The sequence below is a fragment of the Chelmon rostratus genome, chromosome 5 (genome assembly GCF_017976325.1).
Source record: "Chelmon rostratus isolate fCheRos1 chromosome 5, fCheRos1.pri, whole genome shotgun sequence".
Taxonomy (NCBI): domain Eukaryota; kingdom Metazoa; phylum Chordata; class Actinopteri; order Chaetodontiformes; family Chaetodontidae; genus Chelmon; species Chelmon rostratus.
In genome coordinates this window covers 1422655-1436340 of record NC_055662.1, presented here as the reverse complement: position 1 = coordinate 1436340, position 13686 = coordinate 1422655, and the positions used below count along the sequence as shown (strand labels likewise).

The 13686-nt window shown below is 41.6% G+C and overlaps 2 protein-coding genes across 3 annotated transcripts; one reads left to right on the top strand and one right to left on the bottom strand.

Annotated features, from left to right (window-relative positions):
* Nucleotides 1-381: 381 nt before the first annotated feature.
* Nucleotides 382-11530, top strand: dph7 (diphthamide biosynthesis 7). The gene is made up of 10 exons (XM_041936850.1): nucleotides 382-423; nucleotides 740-912; nucleotides 4614-4747; nucleotides 5035-5122; nucleotides 6075-6169; nucleotides 6614-6771; nucleotides 8889-8961; nucleotides 9052-9117; nucleotides 9299-9471; nucleotides 10368-11530. The coding sequence occupies exons 2-10, from the start codon at nucleotides 781-783 to the stop codon at nucleotides 10769-10771; spliced, it is 1323 nt and encodes a 440-aa protein (XP_041792784.1). The 5' UTR covers nucleotides 382-423; nucleotides 740-780; the 3' UTR covers nucleotides 10772-11530.
* mrpl41 (mitochondrial ribosomal protein L41) lies at nucleotides 11100-13064 on the bottom strand. Of its 2 annotated transcripts, XM_041936852.1 has the most exons (3): nucleotides 13026-13063; nucleotides 12677-12715; nucleotides 11100-12492 (listed from the first exon to the last, which is right to left on the bottom strand). In XM_041936852.1, the coding sequence occupies exon 3, from the start codon at nucleotides 12456-12458 to the stop codon at nucleotides 12051-12053; it is 408 nt and encodes a 135-aa protein (XP_041792786.1). In that variant the 5' UTR covers nucleotides 12459-12492; nucleotides 12677-12715; nucleotides 13026-13063; the 3' UTR covers nucleotides 11100-12050. The 2 variants fall into 2 exon arrangements, with proteins under 2 accessions (XP_041792786.1, XP_041792785.1); XM_041936851.1 differs by lacking the exon at nucleotides 12677-12715 and having other exon boundaries at nucleotides 11101-12492; nucleotides 13026-13064.
* Nucleotides 13065-13686: the final 622 nt, after the last annotated feature.

Here is a 13686-nt window from a genome sequence, read left to right as displayed (position 1 = left end):
CTGAAAACAAAGCTATTATCAGCAGGCTACCTGCAACCACCACTGCCCACAAAAAATGCTGCGTTGAATATACATGAAGTAAACGACACCTAGCAATCAGAGCACGTTATACGTTCATACTGAGTGAAAACCGCTGCATTTGCAGTCACAGCTGCTGTCTGAGCCGCTTGAATCCATCCAAAGAAATGGAGCTGCTGACGCGGAGCTGGAACTGTTCAGATCTGCGTGATCTACGTCCATCTGAAACACGGCTGGGCACAGTTTGTATACTGACTTTAATGATAGACAAAGATGTAGTGACGCCCTGTAACCACTAACAAGACCAGATCCTTGTTGTTATTTAGCAGTGGCACCTGAATGGAGCCTTACGCACAGCGGTGACGTCACGACGCACAGAGTCGTTGCGTCTGGGCTGGCTCACATGTGAGTTTTGTTGATAATTTTTTGTCCTGTGGATATTCAGTATTTAACTGAAGTTAATTCGACTTTGGGCATTTTATTCACTCATTGAATATGTTATTCACTATCTGAAGTGTCTAATTGTTGTCAATTTGCGGTGCGTGAGATTGCAGTGAGTTAATTATAGCCTGCTAGGCTAGCTAACTATCGCACCAAACAGATTATTTTGTTTACTCAGATAGCCTCATGAAAGTTAGCTGGACAGCCATGTGGGTCTAACGTACTAACACGTTTATCTGTGTTTACTTTTGTTTGTACCTGGATATAACTGGCTTTTTAGCCATTACACCGGCACAGTAACGTTATGCACAGCAGGCGGCCATGGCTTGGAAGTCGAGGACACGCAATCTACAGGTGTTTGACACGGAGCTGAGTGCAGACACCGTGGAGTGGTGCCCCGTTTCTTCAAGCAGTGATATCCTGGCCTGCGGGACATACCAGCTACAGAAAGGGGTGAGATTATGTCCGAACAGGCTGGGCACAACCTCATACTAACCGGCACTTCAGACCTGTTTTCATCCGCAGTTTATTGAAAGACATGAATGTTTGGTGATTCCTGTCTAAGTTGGTATTCCATAGCCTAACGTAAAGCCCTTTCCCAGTCGTTACTGTCCACAGGAACACATTGCTTTCACAGAGCAGACGTGCATCGCCAATGTTTGGAGCACAATCGAAATGGTTTAAGGCTCTGTGAAAATCCAGACCTTCACTGGTTTATTTTGGACTCAACAAGTCTACAGACCCCTGTTCAAAGGCCAGGTTTTTGTGATATAAAAAAATGACACCAAGATAAATAATTTCACAACTTTTTTTGTGACCTATTACCTGTACAACGCAATTGGAAAAACAAAATGAAACCTTTCAGGGAGGTGAAGTAAAAATAAACAACTGAGATAATGAGGTTGCACAAGTGTGATTAATCCTAAATAAAGTTCAGCTGTTCTAGTAGGCTTTTCCTGACATTTTTGTAGCCCATCTTCCAGCACAAGCCGTGGTCCACTGAGAGCTTCCAAAGCATCAGGGGGAGCTCATTGTGCACAGATATCACTCAGGTGAAGGGTACAAAATAATTTCCAAGGAATTAAATATACCATGGCACACAGTGAAGACAGTCATCATCAAGTGGAGAAAACTGACATTACCAAGAACAGGACATCCGTCCAAAATTGATGATAAGACGTGAAGAAAACTGGTCAGGGAGACTGCAAAGAGGCCGACAGCAACGCTGAAGGAGCTGCAGGCTGTGTAGTACATGTGACTACAGTCTCCCGTCTTCTTCTTATATCTGGGCTATGGGGTAGGGTGGCAAGACGGAAGCTTTATCCTATGAATAAAAACATCCAAGTCCGGCTTCATTTCGCAAAAACACATTTTAAATCTCCCAAACGCGGTGTGGGAAAATATGTTATGGTCCGATGAAACCAAAGTTGAACTTTTTGGCCATAATTCCAAAAGGTATATTTGGTGAAAAAACAACACTGCTCATCACCAAAAGAACACCATGCCGACAGTGAAGCATGGTGGTGGCATGCTTTGGGGCTGTTTTTCTTCAGCTGGAACTGTGGTCTTAGTCAGGTGGAGGGAATTATGAAGCGTTCCAAATACCAGTCAGTGTTGGCACCAAACCTTCGGGGAACTTCATCTTTCAGCATGACAATGACCCAAAGCACACATCCAAATTAACAAAAGAATGGCTTCACCAGAATAGGATTGAGGTTTTGGAATGGGCCAGCCAGAGTCCAGACCTGAATCTGATCCAGCATCTGTGGGGTGATCTGAAGAGGGCTGTGCAGAGGAGATGCCCTCGCAATCTGTCAGATTTGGAGCGGTTTTGCAAATATTGCCACATCAAGATGTGCCACGCTGATAGACTCCTACCCAAAAAGATAGAGTGCTGTAATAAATCCACACCACAAAAACCTGGCATTTGAACAGGGGTGTGCAGACTTTTGGTATCCACTGTATGTCTTGGTGCATATTTCTAGTTAGTGTTGAATCAAATTTTCGAGAGAGCTAATCTAGTAATATTCCAAAGCACTGTGGGGGAATGGGGCCCCATAGCAAGGAAACAGAGGTTGGCCTTTCACATTCATGCCATCAACATCCATCAATGGAATCATAACCCTATCATAAGCCTGTTAGTTTAAAAGGGTTGTGACACGTTAATTGAGATAATTAAAACACAACTGAAAACATGAATAGAATGACATTCCTTTATTGTCATTCCACAGAGTACAATGAAATTGAGTAACAATCCTGACAGTGCACTCACACAAATCACATTGCAATAAAAATATGTAATAAGATAATAAATAAATAATAAAACAGTGCAATAAGATACAGTAGAAATTAAAACAACTGGATTGCAGCTGAAATTGCACTTGTGCATATTGCAGTAACCTTACATACAAAGATGCAGTTCCAAAGTAGACTGTAGTCCACTGCAATCTATAAGTGCAAATGTATTGTAGAGTTGTAGTGCTGATAGTCACAGGCCCCACACAGTCAGTGTTTGGCAGGGTTCAGTTCTTGTTTTGCTCTGGGAGGCTTTTCTTAACTCTGTCCATGATTTGATTAACCTAACCAGAGGGCAGCAGGTCAAGCAGGTGATGTCCAAGGTGAGATGGGGCTTTCTGCCCGTTGGCTGCCTCTACTGAGGCAGTGAGAGCTGCATAAATCCTCCAAAGACAGCAATGAGCAGCGGATAATCTTCTGGCCAGTACTGATGTCTGCTGCTGAGCAGCTGGCTCACCACACAGGGATGCAGTATGTCAGCAAACTCTCAGTGGAGCAGCAATGGACACTAGCAGCTTCTCCTGCAGCCTGGTTTTCTTGAGGATTCTCTCGAGTCTCTGCTGTGCCTTCTTGACTGCCAGAAACCTGAAAGCAGGGAGCCTTTCAGTGCCTGTTAATATATGGTGGGTCAGGGTCTGCACTGTTCTGGAAGGTTACTATGAGGTCTTTTGTTTTAAAAGAGCTCAGGACGAGGTTGTTCTCTGAACACCAAACTGTCAGTCTATGGACTTCTCGTCTGCCAACATGATGGTGATGGTGGAGTGGATGCAGGCACAGTCATCACTATAAAGGCTGTGGAGGATGAGGCTCAGTGCATAGCTCTGGGGGGAGCCAGTGCTGAATGTAAGGGTGGAGGAGACCCGAGGGTCTAGTCTAACATGCATGGTAAACATGAACACAGATTTTTTTTTTATTCTTCTCTTATTCTTTCACCCAGACACAAATGCAGTTTTAAGTCACTGAAAATAGAGCTTTTGGAAAACTCCTTCCAGGAGGAAGCTATTGAGAGACTCTGTGTGCAGTGTTGCTGTGAAGACAGGAAAAATTGAGTTTTTGTCTCTGTCGATAGAAAGTGTGCCGTTATCTCTGTTTTCTTTGTTATGGCAAAGCTTTGACCATTGGATCAGACCTCTAGGTGCAGATAATAGCTTTGTTTTGTTTTCAGGCTCCTGCTTGGCCAGCATGACTTTAGGGTTAGGGTCACTGACTGTTGGTTTGGCATGCATCTTGCATCTTGACAGTGCTTTGATAGAGTTTTTGTGTTTTCAAGTGCACAGAGGTTTCTAAAACATTGCTTGTGTGGACAGGATGACTGGGAGAATGAAGGGAAAAGAAATAAAAATTAGCCATGTGCATGTGGACTAGACAGCAGTCTGGGGACTGTCCTCAGAAAGTCCTTGATCCAGTGGCAGGTGGGTGTGCAAAGTCCAAAGTCAGTAAGTTCAGTGACCAGCCTGCCCGAGATCTCTGTGTTAAAGACATTTCAAATTCAAATTCAACACAGCAAGAGGTTTAAATGTCCAGTTCGTGGTGGACTGCACACTAGGTGATTCATTGAGCAACTCTGTAAACTCATAAAGTGTTGCATTTTCAGCTGCTTTGAGCTGGTCGCCATGGCGCTGTATGGTGAGTGTGGTGGGTGACTGTGGGAGGAAGAGCTGAATGTTTCCAAATGTTTAAATGGCACTGAATTGCGATGTTCATTGCAATCCAGAAGTTACTTTAAGAAATAATAAATTGTACATGCTTTTTCCAGCCTGCCTTGTAAAGACACAATGATGCTGATACTGCATATACTTGAGCCCCTGCTGGTGTCTGACTGTTGACTGACGTATGTCTCTCTCACATCCCTCCTGCAGGCAGGGGAAGAAGATGCCACCCCAAGCCGGACGGGGCGTTTGTACCTGTTTGAATTTCGACGAGAGGCATCAATGAGCCCTCCTCTCACTGAGCTACAGCGTGTGGACACAGCAGCCATTTTAGATATGAAATGGTAAGGAATCAGGTTTAAAACAACTATAAAAAATACATGCACGTCCCAATTCTCAACAGGATGGGTGTTGGATCAGGAAATGCATGGCAAAGCTTCACAGCAGTTTGAGGAAGAGCTTTGGGCTCAAAACATTGCACTGGAGCTAATTGAAGTCCTTCAAACAGGAGCTATTTGGTGTGCGGATCCCTCTCTTTTCTGCTTTGCCAAGAAATCAGGTTTGACCATTGTGGCTGTTGATCACTGTCACTGTCTGCTTCCTTTTTGTTAATTCATTTACATGTTCTCAGGTGTCACGTGCCGATGTCTGGGCAGCCAGTGCTGGGATTGGCTGCTGCCACTGGAGAGCTGCAGCTGTACACACTGTCAGGCAGTCAGGTGAGAAGTGTGGCATCAGAACAATCCCAGCCAGTTTTTAGTAGAGAACATCATTCTAACTAAATGCCATTAGAGTGGAGCTTAATGCGTCATTGTCTGTGAGCAAACAATGCATACAAGGTACCACATAAGAATATTCAAGCTTGTACACCGAATAGAACTCTAACTTACCTTTAAAAAAATATTTTTATCATATTTTATTAATCTTTATTTATATTTTTATTTTATTTTACAACTTAAAAAATATAATGAACAGTCACTGTGTAGGCAGTGTGCTATATAAATTTACCTGCCTTTGGCTAAATACCCAATGTAGGTGTGAAAACTGTGGAAGGTGACTGCTGGATTGTAAAGCGGAGTTTGCTCCATTAGGCCAACCTGTTGTCACTGTAAAACTGACAGTGCACACAGCGGTGGCCAAAAAAACAGGAACACCTTTACAGTAGACTTATAGTATCATTGTTGTCTAATACAGCAGACCTGCAATGATAAGAGAACTTTTGAATTGTTATTTTTCAAGCTGCAGTTTGTGGTTTGTACTGGACTGCATTAAGTTATGCAAGCAGTATGATTTGGATGGAAACATGCTATATGACATGCTACTGTCCAATGAAACACTTGACACGGTGTCAACAACATCTAATCATTCCAGTTGTACAGCTGCCGCACTATGTTGCTTTAGCTTGAATAAGATTTGACCCTGTGTAGCTGCTTCAGTCTGTTCAGGATAGTAAGTGAGCAGAAGCTGAAGTGCCAGGACGTATTGTTTGTTCATTAGGCCACACTAAGTGGCTGCTCAGTTCACTGCTGATGTAAAATGATGATGTGGCTGGGCAGTTAATGTGCAGGACACGTGTGTTTATTGTGCTGTGCCTGTCATTGTACCTGTAAGGCTTGGTGTGACTAGCCGTCGATGTGGTGGTCTGCACTCATGAATGTGTGTATCCAGTAGGAAGGCAGCCGTGTTCTGCAGAATCTGAGCAGTGTGGAGGTGGGACCAGAGCGGCTGGCTCTGTCACTAGACTGGTCCACTGGAAGAATGGACAGGTAACATACTCAATGTGGTCCAAGGCCAGCAGCTGCAGCTGCTTTTTTCAATGTGACAGTTAATATCAGACTTTACACAAAAACACTGCAAGTATAGTTCAGATTGACAGGACTCTGAGTGCAGGAGCTCAGATGCACATGCAATGACTGCAACTGACGACTGTCCAAACCAAATGTCATGGTACCTGTAACTTTTTCCTCTTTGTCAAATTATTATCCTGTCTTAGTTCTGTGATAAAGGAGGTGTAAAATCTAACATCTGTCCATTTGAGTATTACATTAATGTTAACATTCACACACGTGTAAGACCCTTTCCTAAATAAAAAAGAAAAAATGGGCTACATTTATGACAGTTAGGTGGGTCTTGGCTCAGGTTGGGCTACTTTTAGTCAGTCAGTTGTGGCAACACTGGTCATGTCAGATGTCCCCTGTTTGTGTCAGCAGCAGTGATGTGCGGGTGGTGTGCAGTGACTCTGCAGGCTGCGTCAGTGTGCTCTCCCTGGCTGAAGGTGCTCTGACGTCCCTGTCACGGTGGAAAGCCCATGACTTTGAGGCCTGGATCTCAGCCTTCTCCTACTGGGACACACAGCTGGTTTATTCTGGTAACACTCCTTTAAATTATAATCTGGCACATCTGTAACTAGAGAGGCACTCAGAGAGTAAAGAAAGGCCAGTGGTAAATTTGTTGCCATTTAACATATAAATACCATCTAAATAATTTCAATGAGATGCATCACAGAACGTCACAGGAAGTCATTACTGCCTGTGGTCACCCAACTTTAACTCCTCCCTCAGAGTGTCAGTCACTCTGAGCCAGTACTTACAGTAACATACTGCACTACCTCACTATTATAATAATGTCATCAACATGTGCAGTAATTCAACTGGGCTGTGCAATAACTTGACGTATATTATTTATTCTGCATATTTTATACTACGTTGTTCTATTATTAATATTGTTATTACTACTATATATTACTATATACTATTATGTTATTATAGATATTATTATTATTATTATTGTTGTTGTTGTTAGTATTATTATTATGGGTATTATTATAGTATTAGCATTAGTTATATTGTAGTATTCTTGATACTTAATGTTGAATGTCGCACAGCAGATATATTTGTGTCTAGACAGCTGCTACTTATTGTTGCATATTACACATAGTTTACAGATTCACATTTACATGTTTCATGTTGTTTACTATATATGGTTGATTGATATTGTTGTATAGTGTACATATATTAAGATATTTCATGCATATTTTTACATAACACAACTGCAAGTGACCCCATTTTCTCCTCAGGGATCAATAAAGTATTCTGATTCTGATACTGATATCAACTACTGTATTTGTTAAAAGTTTAGATCACCACTATATTTGTAGTTAACATAGGAAACTAATGAATGGCCACTTTTAAGAATGAGCTTTTACTGTATATTTAGTCTGATCCATTTTATATAACTATGATCACCACTACACAAGCAACAGTTCAACAAACTAAAGTCAACTCTTGCATTCATGAAAACATCAGTATTAAAGGTTACAAATGTACAGTCTATAAATGAATGAAAAGATGTTTAATAGCTGTAACATGATAGAACCTGTAGATAAGAACCCAGTATCATAATTTAGCAAAATCTTAATGTGAAAAAGTGATGCCTTCAGCTTCTTTACAGTGAAGTACACATCACACTGGCTGAGGCATTAACTTTCCTCAAGCGTTCTACATGAGAGAAAGGTACCAGGTGAAAAGCACTGGTAGAAAACATTCAGTATGGCCTGCCTTGGCTGAACTCACCACGACAAGATGCAGGCCAGGAGTCAGAACATATAGACAGGTCACACAGAACAAACATACACGTAACTAAAAAGCCCAGATACAAGACACAAGGAGAAATAAATGACAGATACAACACTGGAGAACCTATAACCAGTGGTGAAAACTGAGGGTGGGCTATAGGGACAAAGCATCTTTGAATGGCATGAAATCTGTACTTACAGTACTGCAGGGGATGATTCTTGTTGCTTTGTAAGAAAATATTGGATGAACAATCAGAGGTAAATAATAGAACAGTAGAACAGTCGCTTTGCTGTACTGAAGCCTGGTAAGGTAAAGAAATTATGCCACATAATATTACTTCAAAACCAAAATAACAATCAATATTTGATGCCCATTCATGATAATGGAGAAGTGAGAAGTGACAAGTGACAGTCACAACAGCAAATACTGCCAGCGACTGAAATGTAACAACAGTGAGAGCTTCACATCAAGATGCAAACTAATCAATCGTGTTGACTTTCACCTACGAATATTTATTATAGTTATATTAATTCTAATATGGTTACCTGACAGTGTTGGAAGAATTACTAAGATTCATTAGTTTGGAAAAGTAGTTATACTGCAGGATAAACTACTTGATTACGAGTAAAAGTCTTTCACTCAAGTAAAAGTACATAGGTAATCAGCAAAAGGTCCTTAAAGTGTTTGAGTAAAATATTCTGGATTTGCCTTTTTAGAGTGTTTTATGGTGTTGTATTATACTATTAAATCATTTGTCATTGCGTTAATGTATAATCAGTATTTTGGTGGATAAGAGGGAGCTAATTTCAGCTGCTGTATCTCTTCTAATTGATTCTTTCTGCATGCGTGTATATGCATCTCCACCATGTCATGTCATGTATGTGTTTGTGTTGTTGTGTCGCCTCAATAGGCGGTGATGATTGCAAACTTAAAGGCTGGGATCTCAGGGTTGGTCCGTCCTGCCCCACTTTCACCAGTAAACGGTGAGTGTTAACAGTAGGGCCATCAGAGCTCATTTGCACTTGTCTGTTTTGGCAGAATACACGAACAGTTTGTGATGTGTTCTCTTGAAGGCACTCAATGGGTGTGTGCAGTATTCACAGCAGCCCACATCGGGAACACATTCTGGCTACAGGCAGGTCAGTATCCCAGTGACCTCTGTATGGTTAACTTGGCAGTGCTTAAGAATGACTTTTTGTATGATTGTGACTAGTGTTTACTCCCACTGTTTCCTCTTGTTTGGTCTTGTTGTCCTGACCTATGAGCTGACTCTTTCAGTCATGTGATTGTAAGTCTTGTATCTTGTGCTTCTCTCTGCAGCTATGATGAGCAGGTTTTACTGTGGGATGGCAGGAACATGCGGCAGCCTCTCAGTGAGACTCCTACGGGTGGTGGAGTGTGGAGGCTGAAGTGGCATCCGACCCATCAGCACCTGCTGTTGGCAGCCTGCATGCACAATGACTTCCACATCCTTCACTGCCAGCAGGCCCTTGGTGAGTGTGAGTGTAAGGCAGAGCTGGGCAAGGAAATACTTGCTCTGGGTTGTTATCATGACCTTTTGCAGATTTTTATCTACAGTTATCTCATTAGTTCATGTAGGTACCAAGTGTAATCACACCAGAGTTTAAACAATAAGTTGATCAATAGGAAATAAAATGGCAACTATTTTGATCATCAATAAATAGTTTCAGTAATTTTTCAAGCAAAAATTCCAAACATTTCCTGGTTTCAGCATCTCAGATGTGAGGGTTAGCTATATAGTATACTACAGTTTTGAATTGCTGTACACAATAGTTGACTGAATATCGTTGGGTCTTGGTCAGAAAGAAAAAAGGCATCTTGAACAAACAATTTCAAACTGTAATCCCAATGGACATTTCCTCACTATTTCCTGGCAATTTTACTGACAATATGATTTATTGATTGGAAATTAATTAGCAAGTAATTGGTATAGTGGCAATAGTGAGAGAGAGAGAGAGACAACAATTTCTAATTCAAACTGGATGTGAAATCAGCAGATTATATGATCATGAAAGTAATGATTAGTTGCAGCCTCCGTGATTTTGGGTAACTCAACAAAAAAGCCAGCTGTTCACTTCCTTATATTTAGTTACTCTGAGTTCATTAAATAGTATAATGAGAATGACACATGGGATTCTCATTGCCCGGACGCTAAACACAGACAGCATTGCTGTCCTGCAGCTTCATAACAGAACAGTAGTAAATATGAGAGAACAGTCAGTCAACCTAACATATTGTATATAACGTTGTGTGAATGAAATAGATTTCATAGGGAATAGGATGCCTAAAAAGAGCGTAATTTGCTTCTTCCATAAAATATATTGCTGAGTTTGCCTGAAAGCGTCGCTGTTTTCCTGTCATTGTTCAGAGGGCAGTGGAGGAGCATGTCCTGTTGTAGCCTCCTATATCCTCCACAACTCCCTGGCGTATGGAGCTGACTGGTCCCATCTGTCCCTGGAGGAACTTGCTCCCTGCTCCCCTCCTGCTGCGGAACCAAAGGAATGCCTTGTAGAGACCGGAGAACACTTGAGGATCCAGTATGAATCACCCACTGCCAGCTTTGACACTTCTCTGGAGGATGAAGCAGGACGATACATCCCAGAGGGCACTTCAGCTCCCTCTACCACCCCTACTGCAGGCCCTGCGCTCAATGAAAATACCTCTTCACTGTCTGCTCTTCTAGCGAGCTGCTCTTTCTACGACCATATGCTCCATGTGTGGCGCTGGGACTGGGCTTCAGATGAGGCTCAACAGGAATCAGAGCAATTTTGACCAGGCTGGAGCCCTGGCTGCACTGACACAACAGAAATATCTTCTATCAAATTATAACATGTACTTGGACATGTAAAGCAGAATGTACAGCCCAACTATAAAATGAGCATGATATGCTGTTACTCCATTCACTTTCTTCACTATGAAGTTCCCACACTTTAGAATAAGTTATCACACAATATGCAATTAGGAAAACACTTTTTTCATAATGACAGATTTTTATAAACTTGTATTTAAACATAGTTTAGAATTCTGATACTATGTTCAATATCAATGCAACCACGCACCCACATACCTGCTTTTCAGCACCTTGTGATCGTGTTTAGGAAAATTGTTCAGAAAAATACCTGTTTAAAGACGAGCACCAATTTTAACACATAATTACTGTAGGTACTCACGCAGCATGTGTGACTGTCTAATGACTTTACTATTACTGAACTACTGAACCTCAAAGGCAAATTCTGATTATTTGCAACCCTCTGTCCAAATCATACTGAAGTTTTGACAGGGTTAATGTTTAATGATTTGTGAGTAGTATTAAAGCTCCCTTTTAATGAACATTCTCGAGATAAACCCCTTTTTGCATTTTTAAAGTCCTGTCTGAAAGCATAAGACTGCAAGACTGTGCTGCTCCCCCACCATCTGAGGTGGTGACTTCACTATATGATGAGTTTGGAAACTACATCATAGTAGTATATGAAAATTTGTGGAGGCCATTTTTATTGCTGGTTGCATTCATTACACCTCTTGACCAATAAAGTCACATTGACAAGTTCCAGGTTCACAGTGCATATCTCAACTTGGACACAAGTGAAAATGTCTTTGAAACCAAGGGGTTTGGAGCTATATTAACAATTAAATGGAAATTAACTTGCAATCCTCTGTATGAGAGAATGTAAAGAACAACTTCAGCAGCATCAGGAAAGTCAGCTCAGTGTTTGTTGTGGTTATATCATTTTTATTGCTAGCCCACATTTAACATCTTTTCTGGCAAACATAAGAGAACCCTTGGTCATTTTAAATGTACATGAGGATTGCTCAGATTGTTCAACAGATCTTCACAATGATCAATGCACAATTCTGCAGTGTCAGTCATATCCCTGTAAGTTTTATTTTGCCCGATGATCAAGTAACAGAAGATTGATTTCCCAACATAATACAGTCCCACTTGTGACTGTTTTCCTCAAAGTGTCACATAAGTTGGTTTGCAACTTTCTGTCTCCAGTTAGTCAGCAGTCTGTGCCTTTCTGTGGAAATATATTACACTGTGAGTGCATCGTTAACGCACATAGTTCTTGGGATACAGCTTAAAGAGCTTCCCGTTCTGTGTGGGCTCCCATCCATATTTCTCTAGTTGGTCTTTGCTGAAAGTGCCCTCTTCAAAGTCTTTCTTGATCTGAGGGGCGGCAACCTCAGAAAACACAGTCTGTGCTGTGACTGGAGGCTCTGTTCCTCTCGGGGAGCGATATGATACGTAGGGTTTGAGTTTAAATCCCTCCAAGTTAGGCACCACAAATTCAGGAATCATGGCCCGTATGGACAGAAACTTTCTGCTGGAGAGCCTCAGTCCAGTAGGCCTTGCACCCCTGCCTTTATTATGAGTCCTTGACCCACGCTTGCTGGTGAACTCTGCCATTCTGTCCGCTCCTCTTACCAGACCCCTCATCAGCGTGGATAACACACCCATGGTGCCACAGCACTCCTTCCAGGACAGAGGAAATCTGCGGGGAATAAGATATTTTCACATCTAGTGAGGACAGCACACCCAAGACAATACCCGACGTTTGCACGTGACCTGTCCTGCTGTCTCTATAAACTGAATGATTAAATACGAGTGAATAAAGCATGACAGCCAGGGGTGTCTATGGAGTCCACGCTAATGTTAACTGGGTGTGCTAAACTCACCACTTCAGTTACTGAATTGATTCAGGGTGTTCGCGTTACCTGTTAAAACAGACACAGCTCCATGTGTTGGAAAAAATGACTTAGATACGGAAAGTCTGCATCACATTATATTTCATTTCATTTAGAGATAATCTGTCAGTGTCCTGTTAAGCAGCGTGTAAGTCAACGTACAGCTAACTCATTATAGCTAGCTAGCTAACGTAACGATAGCTTACGAGCCAGTTATTATTGCATCGTCTGCTGGCAAACTAAAACAGATTTATACTAAAACAGTAGACACCGTTTTAATTATATAATTTTAGATTAGTTAGTAAATTCAGAAATTGTTCTAAGATCCAACTCTTCTCACCTTGAGCACACTGCCGACCCAATGCAAGTGACGTGCCGACTGGCTTGCAATGAAATGCTCAGTGATTGGACGAAAGGCAACACCATTCACCAATTAAAATCCAAGATACTAGCTCGGACTTGTCAACATTTGGGATGCATCAAGAAAGCCAGAGTTACCTCGAAAATAGACAATTTACCCTTCAAAATAAATGCTGAAAGGGCACATTAAAATGGGCAAATCATACATGTATCTAGGTTTTCTGACAACGTTCAGCTGAATTTTGGATACAATTTATCTCACTAAAATGTAAAATCTAGTTTTATCTCTTTGAATACAGTCTATGTCATCCTGATGTCCGTACATTTTCGTCAATGGTGGTTTTATTTTGATAGGAACGACGGGACATTTAGATTCATTTTACCGACGAACTGCGCTATTCTCAAGCATGTAGCTGCACAGAAAAACTTCAGCCGCAGGAAGGGCAACGTTACGTGGGAAAATTTGTTTTGTCGCTTCTGTGAAAAGGGGTTTGTTGAAGGTCTATTTGCGCGTTTGTATTTTACATTGACTCTGTCAATGCAAACTTGTCCTCGCATTTTTTCCTTTGCATTGCGTTGTCCTTTGGTTGAGTAGCGGATTGCAGCCGCAGGAGCAGAGTCCACGGACAGTCCGAGAATTA